The following is an 18,644-nucleotide window of genomic DNA, read 5'->3' on the forward strand; positions in this document are numbered from 1 at the left end:
TTCATATATTTGTTAGTCGTTTGTTTTGTGTCTCGTTAATTTGTTAATAATCTGTAGTGTATCGTGTTGTCGTAATATAGAACTATTTCTCGTATTGTTTCGTTTAATTTTTTATATCCAGTAAACTCCAGTCGTGCGTCGGAGCGGACACACACACTTTTTTTTTTTTTTCCTTGAGATTAGGCCTTATGAGCTACGTTCTTTGCCCAGGCAAAACCATAAAGCCCTATGTAGTCTGTGATTGAGAAAAACTGAGAATCCAATTCCGATCATAAAAATGAAAATGGCGGACGCCGGATCTTGAATGTTTGTACTTAAAAGTTCAAGAGAATAAGTTCTGTTGCTTACAATATATAGTGCATATTAAATAGTTTAAGTAATACCGTATTTAAATTCGATCAATACAAACCATCTAGTTGATTATGAATGTGTCAAAATAGTCGGGATCTTTATATTGTTTAGTTGTAAACTTTCTTGATTTAGCTTGCATGTAACACGTGAACGGCTATGTTTTGTAACATCCATTCTACATTTTCTTTGCTTTTTTTTCATTTTGGAAATGTCTGTGCACTATAAATTCAAAAGTGCATTGGATTATGACACGGTTACATTCGACGGTCTTCACATATCTGTAGGTGACCTGAAAGCTGCAATATCTCAGCAAAAACGCATTGGCAAAACTTCGGACTTTGATTTAGAAATCACTAATGCTCAAACCAAAGAGAGTAAGTACAGTGTAATGGGTTCTTTGGTCGTATATTTTGAATAAATCGGTTGTACATTTTGGGATTCATTACAAACTCCTATACTTCAGAGGTAGTAGTTGCCATGTTTTAAACACACTGAATAATTAATTGATTTCTAATACAAACATACATATTTCAAATTTTACTAGTTACGTCAATAATAGTTGAGTAACGAATTAAAAATATGAATCAATTACTATAAAGTATTGCTTAACACCAATGATTTAATTAGCAAAAAAGTCAACTCATTCTAACAAGTAATTGGTATGGTTGTTGTTTCAGTATATGTTGATGACAATGCTTTGATTCCAAAGAATACATCTCTCCTGGTTGCCAGAGTTCCACTTTCTCAACAACCAAAGAAGCAGTGGGAAGGCTCAAATAGTAATTCAGCTCCACATAAAGATGTTACTGTTAATAAAGGACTGGCTGATCTATCTCGCATGGAAGGTAGCGAACAGGATAAAATAAATGCTATGATATCACAATCAACATTTGACTACGACCCTAGCAAGTAAGATTTAACTAATTTTCTGTTGAATACATTGTCTCTTCGCATTAAAAGTGTACAATTTCCAAAAATATTCGATTTCGAGTTAATATGCAGAATCATTTGGTATAACCAGTATTTTTCTTATAAATACTGTCAAAAGAGCGTAGTTTTTTTTTTTTTTTTAGTTTACCTATATTTTGACTACTATTAGCAAAATTAATACATAATTTTATCTTTAAAAGACATAATATAACTGGTAAAAAATAAAAAAATAAATGTTGCAAAGATGATTAATTTTAAAAATATCACATGTTGAACCTTTAAAACACTCCAGTAAAATAAGTAGGTTTTGAAATATACAGTTTTAATGCGAGAAGACATGTACATGTTAAGCTAAGTTTTCCATTTTATATTAAATGGTTTTATTTTATTTGTTTATCTATACATTGAACAACATTGATGCAATCAGTATGTAGCAACAAATTAGTAACAAAAGTTTATGTCTGTAGAATAATTTTATAAATTTTTAGCGGTTTGTTTATTATACATTTTACAAAAATTGTCATTCGTGAAATATGCTTTAAGTTGAGAGTTGAACTTTACATATATACAAATATATTCTATGTGGTCATAATAAGATAAATCAGTTTTTCAGCACCAAATAAAATTAATTTTAAATACAAGTGAAACATTCCAAGTGAAGACTAGTAGTACAGGTGTCCCTCATGCAATATGGTGCTTGTAAAACGAATTTGATATTATATAGTACAAGAATTGAGGATAATTTTAACACAGTTTTAATAAAACATGATTTCAAAAATTCAAACATTGCATTGGAAATTGTAGTTTTCCTTTGAATTACATTCAATGAGGGAAATCCTAACTTTATTGCTACTGGAAAATCTCATTTCATTTTGAGAAGTGACTAACAATAGTCTTTTTTTACAAGTTTATAAGTGTATTACAATAAATAAAATTGGGGTCTGGAATAAAATTACTTGTAATGTAATGCTATGCTAATGCCAAATGTTGATGCTAATGCCAAATAAAGAGTAACTTTAGTAAAAAAGATAAAAGTCGCTTAAACCAAATAGCTTCTACCCTTTGATTCCTTTCCATGATTCCTTTTCACCCAACAGTAGGAATTAAATACATAAAATAAAACCCTACAGAAGGCTACTGAAATGGGCAATTATTTGCAAATAATTATCCCTTGTGGATTATATCTGATAGGGCGGCATTAGTATTTAAATATTTAATGTACATATTATAATTATTTAATATGTAGAATTAAAAATAATATTTTTTTCTTTCTAGTTATCAGAAAATAAGAGGACAAAATCAGAGAGGGGCAGTGCCATCTAATTACATTTGTTATAAGTGTCAAAAGCGAGGACACTGGATAAAAGATTGTCCTGCTGCAAACTCAGTAAGATCAATTACCTAATTGAATTAGTTAGTTACTTCAACTTCCTTCTAAGAGTCAATTAATTTAGTTACTCAGTTTTGTTAATAGAATATTTATACATTTTGACAATTATTACCATGCATTCAGGTAGGAAGGAACTTTGGTCTCATGTCTCTTGAGACACCCATCTTGGTGGGTATTCTGTACATTGTTTTATGTATGGGTTTAGGCAATCACCATCTGGTGGGCTGTGAGAATGAGTTAAAACAGTATAATAACACTAAGAATCATCACATTTCGCATAAAACCACATACATATTTAAGACACGGAAACTAAATGAAAAGTGATCTAACATAGCATAAACTTATTTAGGGCGAGCCAGTGGAAATACGACGGAGTACAGGTATTCCTCGTAGTTTTATGGTACCTGTTGAAGGACCAAAGGCACCGGGCGCCATGATGACTCCGAGTGGAACCTTTGCAGTGCCTGCCGTAGATCAGTAAGTTTTTTGGAGTACTAGAAGATCAGCTGTTGCTAAGCGGTGTTATATCTATTGATTATATTTATTAAAATAATGTTTTTAATTCACAGTGAGGCTTATATGGCCTCTGAGAACTGTGCTGGTGATCCATCTGGTAGCGCACCCAGCGCTCCCGAACCAACCATACCGGATGAACTAATTTGTAGTCTGTGTCGCGATCTTCTCACCGACGCTGTAATGATACCGTGCTGTGGAAACTCTTTTTGTGATGAATGTATGTAGTACAAGAACGAATACATATCGACGCTTGAAAGGCAAACGTGACTAAGCGACAATAACTGCTTTATACATAAATGATAGGCAATAACCATATTTGATGCGCAAAAAATATATATTTCTAGGTCTATTAAAATCATTTCAATCCTACAGCTAGATTCGTTAAAATAGAATTTTTTTCAGGTATTTCAACGTTAAATTAGTCTACTGTAAAGTTCACGCATTGTCGCTTAGTCACGTTTGCCTTTCAAGCGTCGCTATATGAGTCGACTATTATCAAAGCCGGCAATGTGACTTTTGGACAATTATTGGTAAATCAGAAAAACGAATTATTGACTATGTATTCCATTGGCAGTCACAAAACACTTCTGAACGACATCTTAGATAAATAACAGGTTAAGTATAAACCTTTATTTAATGCAGGTTTTGAACCGTATTCTCTGAAGGAGACGATTATATTCAAATCAATCTGTATTGACATATCAATAACATTTTTTGTCCAAATGCACAGATTGCCACCTTTGATAATAGACGACTCATATATAACTTTCAATACAAGAGTCGCTTTCGTTGGTTATTTATAATGAAATTTTATTTTCATATAAGGCATAAGAGGTGCGTTACTGGAATCTGAGGATCATGAATGTCCCGACTGTCGGGAAAAAGAAATATCTCCAACAACACTTATTCCAAACAGGTACCACTAGTTACATAAATTCGATATTTATTGAACTAAAAAAACTGTTGAATGTTTTTTAAAGAGTACAAAGAAATAAATGTATATCTTAAATATGTAAGCCAGTTAACCCCATTATTATATTTCTTTAAACAAACTTAAAATAGAGAACGTACCGTTTATCGTATACCTTTTAGCATAAGGTTTTGTTTGTTAGCTTCGAATTTGTCACCAATTTCTTATTGATTTGATACAACACATATCCTATCCCTCAAAGCGGAGCGAACCATTATTTCGTGGCTGCAATAGACTACACTGTAATATCGGATTTATTTTTACCTTAATTAATTTGAATAAATAAATTAACAGATTAAATTTATGCATTTGTCGAATAGTAACAGCTAATTGTTGCTAATTGTTACTAATTGTGTTGTTTTTAGATTCTTGAGGAACTCTGTGTCGTCTTTTCGCAATCAAACTGGATACAGCCGGCGAGCACCTCATCGACCCTCGGTCACGCCAGCTCAAGCCCGTGCTCCGATAAAAGGTAAGTTCCTTTAATCACCTTATTTATTATTATGACCACAGTCTTTTTTTTTTATTGCTTAGATGGGTGGACGAGCTCACTGCCCACCTGTTGTTAAGTGGTCACTGGAGCCCATAGATATCTACAACGTAAATGCACAGCCCACCTTGAGATATAAGTTCTAAGGTCTCAGTATAATTACAACGGTTACCAAACCCTTCAAACCGAAACGCACGATATCGCACGAAATAAGTATGTAGCTACCGAGAACGTTCTCTGACTGACTTGATTTAAATTACGCAAACTCGGTTGTAGCGTAAGGAAGGACTGACGATGCTTCTGTAAAATAGATTAGCGATTTCCCAATAAAATAAATAGTTCAATAGATTTTGATAGTGTATAGAATCTTTCATCAGCGATTTATAGAAATTCACATCTCATTTTCTGTAAAAAAAAATGCCGAACTAAGTAAATATTTTCACGTTATATAAAATAAAATAAATTCTTCATGACCGACGATATTCGGATATCGACGATTGATTTTGAATGTAGTAAACAAAATCGTGTATAAGATTTATTGCACCACTTTTTGACTTTTACTACATAATGCTAACTTTTTTTTTTCTTCTAACTACGATTTTCTTATCTATACTATATAATAATAATAATAATATTATAAACAGGAAAGATTTGTTTGTTTGTTTGTATTGAATAGGCTCCGAAACAACTGAACCGATTTGAAAAATTCTTTCCCTGTTTGGAAGCTACACTATTCCCGAGTGACATAGGCTGTAATCTTTTTTGAAACAAAAAAGCAATCGTTACTAAAACTCTAATAATGTTACCCAAGGTGTAAAAATTTTTCCTAAAATATTTGCATCGCGAGCCCTGCGAAAACGATTGATGATAGAATAAAATAATGTACCTACTACGACTTTGTAGAACACATTATTATTTACAAAAAGTGTCGGGACAGCATATGTCTAACTATTATAGTTATGCCGCAATAAGTGTTCTCTTATTTAAAAAAAATTAAACAACGTCAAATACCGTTGAAATTTTTGTTAAAGACCCGAGCGGAGCCGGAGCGGGCCGCTAGTTATAAATATAGTTAAACGTACTTTGAATACCAGACGCATTCGACATCTACAAACTTCACACAAAAATGTTTGTAAGTTAGAAATAATAATAACAAACACCTAAATATTTGTATCTCAAAAAGTCCCTTAAATAATTATTTTTGCACCTGCGTTTTGAAGTAACGCACAAGCATCTTCGTGAAGGGGCTGATAAATTTATCCACTCTTAGCTTCGGTGTAGCCTCTTGTAACATTTCTGTAACTAATTATAAAAATCTTAAAAAATTCATACTTATTTTCTTTTAACTCATTGTATCTTTACTGTTACATACCATACTAAGGAAAATAATACGTCGTGTATTATCACACAAAGATAGTGTTTTTAGTATGTATATGCATTTAATTGAAAGTTTGTTTAGATCAAATCGTACATTGGCCGGTTTGGTCAGAAAAAACGATCAGGTGCAACACTTGGAAACTCCTAAACTTTATATGACAAATGTGATGTGGCTCTATGTTACAATAAGAAAAATAATTGCTTCAAAGTATTCCACACCACATAGAAGAATATGATAATATTGGCTCAATGTCACAGATATTTCACACTCCCTATTTTCCGAAATCAATTAACAAATAATAAAAATATATAAGTCGTTAAACGTAATTTATTTTAGAATTTATGATCTAGAGTTACAAGGTGTTAACTGATAAATGAAGGTAGTTTTTGGTTAGTTATTTTTAAAATAATCCTGACTACCAACTAGACCGTCACGGGGAAATGAAAGTTTCATTAAATGACACAAAATCAGTTCGCATATTGAAAAGTTGTGGTCTAAAGGATAAGACGCCCAGTGTATTTGTATAATGTGATGTGACCGCGTCGGCGTTCAAATCTCGCAAACAGGTACAATTGCTTTCTAATGAAATACGCACTTTACTGATAAAAGAATGACTTAGACAACATAGTATAAACAAATCAGGTGGGCCGTGTGTTCGTCCACGCTAGCATACGTACCTACCCATTCTATCTATGGGCGTCAGCCTTGACGCTCATTGCACTGAGTTCGACTTTCTGAGAAGGCTACCATGAACTCTGAAAGCAGGATCAAGTTAACTGGAATTTGAAACTGCTTTACTAATTCGTCTAATGAATGCAATCGTGGTAAAAAGTCAGTCAGCTAGTGAACACGTGACCCAAGCTGATCAGAAAACACATTTCAGCATGACAGCATGCCAACCTATGCTAGAGCATAGTTACCGTACCATAAAGTGATTGTGATATAAAAAACTCACCTAACTTAAATTTACACTAGTGTTAAAGTTTGTTTTATTAACCTTATTTAACAAATAAGTGCCTAAATTTCTTGTGATTTACGTCTTTATTATTGTTTAAATAATTTTGACTCAATTTTATCACCAGTCACAATGTGAATGCTCTTGAATCAATAAGTAAATTTAACAACAGAAATCCGCAGAATTTTAACTTATAAATACCATCCATAAATAACAATAAGTTTTTCTCTCTCTTCTCTCTTCTTTACCAGATAATGAATCAATGTTACTAAGTCAATTGATTTATTAACATTTTAAAACACTAGAAGTTCGAAAGCTTGTAAAATAATTACCGCCGCCTAACATTTTTAGTTGTCAGGTTTTAAACAATGTCATATCGTTAATTCATATTAAAAAAAGAGCTTTTAAAAGTTATATTCCTTCAATGTTATAATAATATTAAAAGTGTTTTAAATAATTGGAACCGAAACATTGATTTAATATTAATAATATTGCTATAGATCTAAATCTATTTCGAAAGCCCTTTTTTTGTAAATCCCAACAGTCCGCCTAGAGGTAATGTTATTGATTAAAGCTGTTAAGCTTCATACACGGTAAAATAATTTCATGTCAGGAATTTAAAAATAATTCAGGTTCAACAGTAAGTTGATCTAATACACTCTTAATGAAAAATTTAATTAATAATTTATATCAATTTATGTGTCATCATAATACACATTTTGTATGTGAGAACCTTAGAGTATACATAAGCAAGCTATATGTATACTCTAAGGGGAAAGAAAACCTTTTATATGTACTATTTTCAAAAAAGATTTACCGTCCTGAGGAGATCATTAACATTATAACTATAGGCATATTGCCACGAGATAAAATGAAAACTCATAAATGAGAATAAAAAGTATTATTAGTCATAAATAATGCGATGTTGGGGAAGTTTCAAATTTTCATTGAATGTTTATGACGCGGGCGTTTTATATTCTTGCTTTTGAGAATGATTTCAGTAAAATTCATTAAATGTGTACCTTAAAATGTAGTAAATTTTTTTATTACAAATAGACTCCTTAGTTCCTTTAAGAAATATCATTTAGATCACCGAGACGCCCACCAGAATAATAACGAAAATGATCATACGTATTTTTTTTATTCAAACACTGAAGCCAGTTATGAAGAACTAGAGTATAATGATGTATTATTTTTATACGTCACTTCTCCAATGACTTTGAAATTAGATCAATACAACACAATAAGTAGAAAAAAACAGATAGTGCCAATTATGAACTTTGGTTTTATGTTACACAACACGAACGGTATATTTATCGCATGAGTCCGACTGGGGTTGTCAATGAATCAATAAACAACAAAATTAATATTTTTAAAAACAGTTGTCAAAATTGAGTCTATCGTGCATTATTATTATGCATTTCCTCAGAGGCAACCACTGCATCGAGTGTACAACAACCTCCACCGAATGGACCCGTTAAACCGCAAGTCACAGCCTCTGTCGGTCAGTGCATTTAAAGAGATATTGGTTTGGATTTTTTATCGCTTGGTGATTAACAATTAATGTTTTTTAGTTTAAAACAAAAAATAAAAATAAGCCGTCACCTGTGATTTGATGAATTTCCATGCTTAGATCATACATTTACTTGCAATCTATTTATAAACTATTAAATCGAACAATTCGTTAATGATTTACCCAATGAAATTCTCGTGAATTGTTCTGATCGAAATGAAAAATTAGAGTTGGCGGATCTGTGTTAAAACTGTACAGTTATTGCAACACTTAGCTTTTTAACTGTTAAAACAAAAACAACACTGTAATATTGATCCACTTTTAAACATTTCAAAATGAATAGTAAATTTCGAAACGGTCACGTCGCTCAAGTTTGCAGTAGAGAGGGGTGAATATGATGGCCGCTTTACATTATCTTAGTGCATTATGAGAGTACAATATTAACACTCGAATGCGAATATTATGGCAACATTGTATCCACTTTGGTCATTACTATTTGTTAACGCAAAAAAAAAAAAACTCAATTCAAAGTGTATGAATGCACTCAATTGAATATAACATTCTATTTATGCAGCGAATAACAATGACATTGATAAGCGGGAAAATAAGCAGGCGCAGGAAGATACTCCAATTCTATTTTTAAAATAGAAAAACAAAAAGAACGGTAGTTATGCAAATAGTGCCTAATTACTAAAGCCTATCGTATGTCCGTGCCTCCACTATTGTACTCTCCTAACGCAGTAACGACTGACTAAGATAATATAAGTCGGCCTTATTATTGTGGTGTGACGTTAAAGAGAGTCGCGGCGGCGAGGAGTCGGACGGGTCGGCGGACGACAACATCACAGTCACGATGCCGCCCAAGCTCGCGCACCACGCACCGCATCGACACTACAGATACGGTACACGAGAACACGACCCTCCTCTCCACTGCCGCCCTTCTCTTAACGCTACTACAGTTTTATTGCTTATTCATAGAATGACTACCGAGAGAGTAACTTTCAGTTCACATCGCATTGCATTGCGGGTTTTTTTTTGCGTGACAAATAAGTGTTGAGCGCCTATAAAACACAAATTTAAAATTAAATCTATTTTATTATAAAAACTCTTATTGTGTATGTATTATTATTTTATAGACAGTTTTATGCAAGTACGTGAACTGAGGGTAATGCACTATGGATGTCAAATGACACTTTTATTTTAATTTTGTTGAGATACGCTGGAAATAATTCAATTGTGGACTAGAAATTTTAGTGACAAAAACTTTACGTCTGATTGATTTGTTAAATTCTAACAAAATGCTGCTGATGTTGGAAACTGCTATAGAAAATATTTGATATTGTTTAATAAGTGTCATTTGAATTTTATAAGACATGTTCCGGAAGGTCCTTAGAAATGTTAAGAATAACACGCTGCATATTTGCTTGAAATAATATTTGAGAAATAAGACATCAGCAAGGACTTTTGGATGAAATTAATGAATATTAACCTTAAATAAGATTAATATAGTATACTGGAATCGTAATCTTTAAACAAAAAATAAGATAAAATTTTATTTAAGATACAATTAAAATAGTCTACTATGTCTTATTACCAGCCATCAAAAGGTGGCTACTCGCTAACACTGACCGCTTACGCTAAATATTGCTAACTGCATGTCTAATAACTGTTGTACGAATGGTAATATCTTTTCTGATCTCTTGGGCGCGGTGATGTTTGATTAATTCCATTTTTCAAAGAGCTGTTGACAACATTGAGGAGATTGACGATTGGTACTTAAACTACCTATTTAGTTTTGCTTGTCAATTCGATATAACAGTCGTAAATCTGCATTGGTGGATTACTCCAGTACGTAAAGCGTAGCCCGGTTTACCAAAATGTCTCCTTTGCGTATATGACTGTAGCATTACGTACAAAACGTTTGGACTACGACGGTGCGCAATTTAGATTAATTTTGTTCGGTCCAAATAAGTCGTAATGTCGTTATATAAAAAAAAAACATAAACAAACAGCAAACAAATGCAAATGCAAGTCATAAAATATATCCCTACCACGAGAGTATTTTCTTGAGCAGTTTAATGTAGCTTTTTAAAGCTAGTAGTAAAGACTTAAATGAAATTTAAAACTACAAACACATTTTTCAATTATTATTTTAAAGCATTGTATCTGTCTTGTCATAGAATAATAATTTATAATGAATAAATGTTAATGGTGTTAGTGCATGAACTTGCGTGTAGAGTTCACCTCACTGTATGTCTTGGTATTTATTGGTTCAATGTTAATGTAATATTTTAATACTCCGTACATAATAGTTTAAAAAATTGTTACAGGCCATCAACCGATGATAAAACCAGTTGTCGAAAATCCAAATTCATCCATACCACTCAATGTAAGTTTAGATACATATGTATGATTTTATTTTTGTTGTGGAATGTTCCAAAACGAATGGTAAATATTTGTTTCTTTCAGTTACCTAGAATTGAAGAACAAAGGGCTAGCACTCCAACAATAGATGAACGAAGAGAACCAATGGAACGAAGAGATCCAATGTCTTCTCAGGTAATTTTTTTTATAAAATTTATGATATACTTGTTAAGTACCAGGTTTCTTATCATTAAATGAAATAAATACTACTTTTGGCAGATTCCGTACAATCGAGGTCCTCACCCGTTCGCTCATGGAGCATCGCAACCACCTCAACGTTTTAACGAGTAAGACTGATTTTCTTGTAATTTCATGATGACATGATTTTGCTCGCTAATTAGATTTAACTATGAATGTTTTTTTTCGTTTGAAACTAGTCCACCGCGATTCGGTCCGCCGCCCGGTCCTGGATTTGTTGAGCGTTTTCCTCCTGAACCGTATCAACCACCTCCACCCGGTATCAAAGAGTCGCCTTCTAACAGGTAAATGTAATCACTTTTTTATATTTGAAGGAATGCAGATATAATTGCATTTAAAAAGAAATTTAATATCCAAGGAAAAATACTGTTTTAACCCTTACACATAATTATAGAATCACAATGTGTTGTGGTGGCATTAGTCAGATCAATAATAAAATATACCAAATTAGCTTCAGTAAATTTATTTTAGGATATTCTATCTGAGTTTTGTTTCTTATTGATATAAATATTTTACATTTATAAAGGGGCCGTTAATATCTAACATCAAATAAAGTCATTTCCAATGTTTAATTCTATTCGATATTTTGGATCTTATCTTTGTTTTCTTCATTTTAGTGTTCAGTTTGCAATTTATTGATTTAAAAGGAGCGTTGTAAATTAGATTATCAATTTTAGTTTCATTTTCGACTTTATAAAATGTTTTTCTCGAAATGGCTCTCCAGAGTATTTTTAGAACAATTAAAAAAAGGGCATGGTCAAGTATTGGTTTAAAAATCCATGGAGAATTGAGTTCGGTTAAGGGCGTTTGTTTAACTCAGACGCATTGTCGTAGGCCGGGTGAGGATCCGCTGGAGGCTTTCAACCGGATGATACGCGAGAAGGAGATGCGAGCCAAGCGGCGTGAGGAGGAGCGGCGCCGCGAGCTGTCTCCGTCTCGCTCTCGCTCCCGTTCTCGCACGCGCACCCGCACGCGCTCACGCACGCCGCGCGTTCGCGCCCGCAGCCGCGCCTCCAGCCGCCCGCGGTACTCTAGGTTCGCTCGCATCTATCGCTCCCTCCCCTCCCGTGAGAACTAAACGAAAACGAACATTTAAACTGACATCTCGTTAACGTCATTGTCACAAGACGAAATATTTCGTTTCGTTCATTTAGTGCCTTTGTAATAAGATGCTTTTTGATTTATGAAATAATATGATTTACTTCTGACCGACCTAAGATTGTCCATAATCGATCGCTTTTTGCATGTCGCTTCTTTGTGTAGATCTAAACTTAGCATGTTCGTCTGAGATTTGCATAATACGTGGGTCGTCGAACTCGTTACCTATTATTCTCTTGTTTTTTTTGTAGTACAGTATCCGATAATCATTATAGTCATAATGGGTTGTGGTTTATTTATGAAGGAAGATTTATTAATAAAATAATGCTTGCTAATATAATTTCAAGTTAGTCTCGTCAAAGTCGAATTAAATTAAATTTACATAAATCTTGTAGGTCGCGTTCGATGTCGCGCGGCCGCTTGCGACGTTCACCGTGGTCGCCAAGAAGACGCCGCACGCGCAGCCGTTCTCTCTCGCTAACGAGGTAAAAATACAAACTATTAACCTGGTGACTGCGTAATAATCTGTGGTAGTTACGACGATATCAGTTAAACTTTTTTATTTTTTTTATTGCTTAGATGGGTGGACGAGCTCACAGCCCACCTGATGTTAAATTGTTACTGGAACCCATAGACATCTACAGCTTAAATGCACCACCCACCTTGAGATATAAGTTCTAAGATCTCAGTATAGTTACAACGGCTGCCTTACCCTTCAGACCGAAACGCATTACTGCTTCACGTCAGAAATAGGCAGGGCGGTGGTACCTACCCGCGCCGACTCACGAGAGGTCCTACCACCAGTAAATTAGTTACTGTTAAAGTGTTAATTGAATCGGTATTAGAAACTCATAGGCAGGGGGCCCTCAAATATACTATTTGTCCGGTAGTATATTACTGAGTGCACGGGCACGCGATCCCGCCTTCCCTGAGCTACTATAGACCACAACCTACTTTCCCGTGGCTACAGTATCCTGTCCTTCCTACTCCTAACTCCCTCTTCTCCTCATCTCCTTAATACCCATCCCTTTACGCGGCTCCCTCCCGCTTAACACACAAAGTCTGACTTGGCGAGGAAGGCAACACAACGCAGATATGCAACGTGACTTGACGGACTCGGCAGGTCAGCAAGGCAAGGTGGATGGCCTAGGGCGATGGTGGAGGGCATATAGTCACCGTCGGCCAGACACAACATCCAACCCCTTCTTCAGTCGTAGCGGTTTCCCGTTCCACTGATCCAAGAAGGGATAGGACGAGGGTGTGCGCCTGCGTGAGCGCAAACGTTTGCGCACCTAAATATATCCTGCGTATCTGACCGCTTCCGTTAATGGACTCCGAATAAGCAAAAGTCCTGTGGCGATGGGTAGAAGTAGAGAGGTCTAGCCTGATGTAAGCTAGGCTTTGTCCGATACCTGCACACAGGCGGTCTCGGGGGTGTGAGTACACACCGTGGTCGTTCTTGCGCTGCGAGTTTGGGGCGACGGCGTGGGTTCGGCAGCACCCGAGATGACAAAGCAGCCCTGTTTAGGGAGGCACTGCTTTCCCCGCTCAGCCGGGGAGGGGGCTAGAAAAGGTGCCCTAAAAATTGCTCGTCCCATTTGATAAGTGGTAGTAACCGCGGCTGCCACTGCATCAGTCAAATCGTGGTCGACGTTGCAAAAGAAATATTATAAAAACATCTATCATGACATTTGGCGCGTGGAACGTGAGAACGCTTCTTGATCGAGATGGCAACGCCTGCCCTGAACGCAAGACCGCCATAGTAGCTCGGGAACTTCATCGCTACAACGTAGATGTGGCTGCTCTCAGCGAAACACATCTTGCCGATGAAGGAGAGCTGGTGGAAGTAGGTGCTGGTTATACTTTCTTCTGGAAAGGTACCGCTGCCTCTGAAACGCGACATTCAGGAGTAGGATTTGCCATCAAGAATCACTTAGTAAAGCGATTAGAGGAGTACCCTGTACATATCTCGGACCGCGTTACCACACTGCGAGTTCACCTGGATAAAGACAATTACCTTAATGTCATCAGTGTATATGCTCCAACGCTTGACAAGTCTGATGACATTAAGGACAAATTCTATGGGGAAGTGACTCTTTGCCTTGACAGTATAGACGCCAGAGAGCAGGTACTATTGCTGGGCGACTTCAATGCCAGGGTTGGTCGGGACTATGAGGCTTGGCCTGGAGTTCTGGGTAGACACGGAGTCGGCAACATGAACAGCAATGGTCAGTTGCTGCTCAGTCTTTGTGCTCAATACGGTCTAGCAATTACGAACACTATGTTTAGACTTGCCGCTAAGTACAAGACGACATGGATGCACCCAAGATCCAAGCACTGGCATTTGATCGACTATGCTATCGTAAGGCAAAGAGATTTCAGCCAAGTGCAGGTCACCCGTGTTATGCGTGGTGCGCACTGCTGGTCTGACCACCGACTTATTGTCACTAAGCTACGACTCCGCCTCCGCCGCCCGCGTAGATCTCCTATGAAAAAGCTTGCGTCTTTGGACATAGAGAAGCTAAGAGATCCTGAGGTGAGGAAGAACTATGCTGAAGTTTTGTCTAAGAAGCTGTTGCCAGTTAATGAGACAGGTGATGTTGATGCTGACTGGGGAGCTTTATCATCTCATATCATGGATACCGCTTCAATTGCACTGGGTAGAAAATGCCGTCGTAATGAAGACTGGTTTGATGGAAATGATGAAGTTTTGCGGGCGGCACTCGACAAACACCGTGATCTCTTGCGACAGCACAGAAGGCGTAAAGGAAGCGTTGCGGCGGTCAAAGCTAGTGACCTTGAACTGCGCAAGCTGTCTCGACAAATAAAAGACAAGTGGTGGCAGGACAAAGCTATTCATATGCAATGGCTCACTGACACAAACCAGCTCGGTGAGTTCTATAGCGAGGTGCGCAAGCTGATGGGTACATCCAACCATGCAAAGGTTCCTTTAAGGGCTCTAGATAGTAGGCACCTCTTAACAAGCAAGGAGAATGTACTAAGGCGCTGGGCAGAGCACTTCAATGCCCTGCTGAATGTGGATCGATCAGCAGATCTGCAAAGCATCGCTCTAATGCCTCAACTCCCTCTTGCCCTTGAGCTGGACGAGCCCCTATTGCGTGACGAGGTTGTTACTGCCATCAGACAGCAAAAAAATAAAAGGGCGGCTGGCGCTGACCTTATACCAGGAGAGCTGATCAAGTACGGTGGAGAGGATTTGCACACGTTGGTTTGGGAACTGTTTGTTCGTATGTGGGAGGAAGAGCGCGTTCCGGATAGCTTTAAAGTATCGCGCATAACTGCTCTCTATAAGAACAGGGGCGACCGATCTGACTGCGACTCCTACCGCGGTATTTCGCTCCTATCGGCCCCCGGAAAGGTCTTTGCTAGGGTATTCTTAAACCGCCTAAAGGACTTATCTGAAAAGATCCTGCCCGAAACTCAGTTTGGCTTTCGACCGGATCGAGGCACATGCGAAGCGATCTTCTCTGTGCGTCAACTACAAGAAAAGAGCAGAGAACAGGGTCGTCAGCTGTACCTCTGTTTTGTTGACCTGGAGAAGGCTTTTGACAGCGTGCCTCGCGAAGCCTTATGGTTGGTGTTACGGAAGCTCGGATGCACAGAAAAGTTTGTGGCGCTTCTTAGACTCCTGCATGACGACATGCAATGCTGCGTCACTGTAGATGGTGAACAGACGGGCTTCTTCCCCGTTACCTGTGGGGTGAAGCAAGGATGCGTCTTAGCGCCTACTCTGTTCGCCTTGTACTTTGCGGTCGTAGTTAGAGAGGTTCTACAAACTGTTTCCCAAGGAGTCCGCATCCGCTTCCGTACGGACGGCAGCCTTTTCAATGTAGCTAGACTTAAGGCTCGCACCAAAGTGTCGTATGCATTGATCACTGAGATCATTTATGCTGATGACTTGTGCTTCTTAGCAGAATCCCCAGACGGCCTGCAACAGCTGATGTCCGTTTTTCACCAAGCCTGCCGTAAATTCGGCCTGAAGATTAGTGTCAATAAGACGGAGGTGATGTCCCTGGACAGTCACGGTCACGAGACACTAACCATAAACCTTGGTGAGGATGTGTTGAAGCAGGTGGATAAATTTCGCTATCTGGGAAACACTTTAACATCCAAGTGTGACCTTGATGATGAGATCAATAGCAGGGTCGGTGCCGCTGCTGCAGCATTTGGAAAGCTATATTCCAAGGTCTTCTGCTCACACGACCTTAAGTTGGCCACTAAAATCTCAGTTTACATGGCAATTGTGCTGCCAAGCCTCCTATACTCCTCCGAGTCGTGGTGTGTGTACCGCCGCCACATTCGCACTCTGGATCGCTTCCACCTTAAATGCCTTCGTGCCATCATGAAAATCAGATGGTCTGATAGAGTGCGAAATACCGAAGTCTTGCGACGTGCCAATGTTGGTGGCATTGAGACCTATTTAATGCGTCGGCAGCTTCGATGGTGCGGTCATGTATCACGCATGACGGAGGAAAGAGTGACGAAGCGCATCTTCTTCTCTGAATTGCAGGATGGCAAGCGAAAGCATGGCGGACAACTCCTGCGGTACAAGGATGTCGTGAAACGACACATGAAGAGATGTGATATAGAGCCCTCTCAATGGGAGCGCTTGGCAGCACAGCGGCCAGAATGGCGCAGAATGGTGAACAGCAAAGTACGCGAGTTCGAGGATCAGCGTAAAGCTGACCTTGATTACAAACGCGACCAGTTAAAGGCCCGCCCACCTGCTGCCATAACCTATAATTATGAGAACGGCGTGCTTACGTGCCCTCAATGCGCAAGGAGTTTTGCCGCAAAGATAGGCTATATAAGCCATCTTCGAGCGCACGAGCGCCAAATCGACGGATAGGAGTCAAAGTGGTCGCCATGGCCGAAATCGGTCGGATGAATCATCATCATCATTAGAAACTATTGAGTAACTTTTTCATTTATTTTGATATCATAAATAAATAATGAGCCTAGTAAAGTTGACGTAACTTCACGTTGGTTGTCAAATATTGTAACGTATTGTAAAATACGTTTTCAGTAAATAAAAATATTGGCAAAGGATGGAAATCATGAAATATATAATTAAGCATTCATGAATTGATACTTCGACCTTATGTCTCAAGAAAACATATTCATCACCAAATATTAAGGTGTTAATTGGCTCCGCTGCTAGGTTTTTTATTAGAGGAAGTCAATTGACGTTTACTGTGTTGTCAGTTTCTGATGAAATAAAAATAGTGTTGTGACAAAGTGAATGATTGAAAAAACTCCTGAATTAATGAAATTGCCTCGATTGTCTAGTGAATAGTTAGTGTGCCAAACTGCCGATATCGGGTACGGGGTAGTCGTGCTTTGTACATACCAACGAGTTTTCGAAGATTATGTTCCTATAGTATCTACTTATACTGAATACCGCGTGTTTTAAACATTAAGCAAAACATTGCGAGGAAAATTGTAGACTGTCCTATTTTCAATACATCATGTAGTTGAAACTATAGATGTATAAATTATAACAATTATAGGTAGGTAATGAAAATAAAAAAAACATAGCTTATTATATAATTTGTTTTTATTCATCATCAGATAAAAAAATCGTCACTATCGTTTTCGGTGACATTAATTATAAATCTGTCTGAAACATTGTCGATCATGTGGTCGAGACCATACATTTTGTCTTCTTCTTTAATTATATGAGACACGCAGCTACTCCGTTTTTCAGGTGTGATATGTTGAAGCCCTTCTTCAAAAAATTTTTTTTACTTCTGTAATTTTGAAGGTTTTGTTATTTCTTGCAACATATCCTTTAGCCTGCGCCCATACCAAGTCAATGGGATTGAGCTCACAGTGGTATGGGGGCAGACGTAAAACAATTATCCCATGCTGCGCTGCCATCTCGTCCACCACATACTTATCGCAATGTTCTTGTTTGTGCTGCCGTACACTGTCTATAAGAGTAGCTTTAACCATTGTTGCTTCGAATGAAATATATTTGCTCGTTAGCTACTCTTGTAATCTAGGTTTAGTCCAAGACATTGTAGGCAGCGATTCTAGTTTCCTGGAGTGGTAGGGGACAATATCCATCACTCCTACGGAATTTGGTTTTAGTTTTGGCAAGACCCCCCTAAACCACTTCTCAAAGGAATCGGCATTCATCTGTTGATGATAATCTTCGTTATTTTTTTTGGCTTCAAATATTAATAAGCTGTTTTCTACGAATCTTTCTTCTCCTCCTATATGGCCGATAATTAATCGTTTGCCCTTACCTAAAAGCTGTTTTAAGCCAGTGGTCAGTCATCTAGGAAGCTTGGCGGGACGATAACACTGTCTGGTCAACCCATGCCTTCTTCGGTGCATGACCTTCAAGACAGTAAAAAATATCAATTAATTATTGAAAGTACAATTTAATGTAAAGAAAACAGAAA

At 37.4% G+C, this 18,644-nt stretch overlaps 1 protein-coding gene across 6 annotated transcripts in view; it reads left to right on the top strand.

Annotated features, from left to right (window-relative positions):
- The first annotated feature begins 235 nt into the window (after positions 1 to 235).
- The window catches only part of LOC101745865 (E3 ubiquitin-protein ligase RBBP6), a 37,064-nt gene continuing 18,655 nt past the window's right edge, over positions 236 to 18,644 (top strand). The window contains exons 1-15 of one of the 6 annotated variants that reach the window (XM_038016896.2): positions 238 to 725; positions 1,029 to 1,260; positions 2,557 to 2,668; positions 3,021 to 3,148; positions 3,241 to 3,404; positions 4,013 to 4,103; positions 4,523 to 4,629; positions 8,410 to 8,484; positions 9,291 to 9,395; positions 10,824 to 10,882; positions 10,963 to 11,052; positions 11,137 to 11,204; positions 11,295 to 11,399; positions 11,950 to 12,150; positions 12,609 to 12,698. In XM_038016896.2, the coding sequence (XP_037872824.1) occupies positions 560 to 725; positions 1,029 to 1,260; positions 2,557 to 2,668; positions 3,021 to 3,148; positions 3,241 to 3,404; positions 4,013 to 4,103; positions 4,523 to 4,629; positions 8,410 to 8,484; positions 9,291 to 9,395; positions 10,824 to 10,882; positions 10,963 to 11,052; positions 11,137 to 11,204; positions 11,295 to 11,399; positions 11,950 to 12,150; positions 12,609 to 12,698 (1,793 nt within the window). In that variant the 5' untranslated portion in view covers positions 238 to 559. Of the gene's footprint in view, positions 726 to 1,028; positions 1,261 to 2,556; positions 2,669 to 3,020; positions 3,149 to 3,240; positions 3,405 to 4,012; positions 4,104 to 4,522; positions 4,630 to 8,409; positions 8,485 to 9,290; positions 9,396 to 10,823; positions 10,883 to 10,962; positions 11,053 to 11,136; positions 11,205 to 11,294; positions 11,400 to 11,949; positions 12,151 to 12,608; positions 12,699 to 18,644 lie in introns of all 6 variants that reach the window. The other 5 variants (XM_038016897.2, XM_038016899.2, XM_038016902.2 and 2 more) reach the window with 5 other exon arrangements.

The sequence above is a fragment of the Bombyx mori genome, chromosome 17, assembly GCF_030269925.1.
Source record: "Bombyx mori chromosome 17, ASM3026992v2".
NCBI lineage: Eukaryota > Metazoa > Arthropoda > Insecta > Lepidoptera > Bombycidae > Bombyx > Bombyx mori.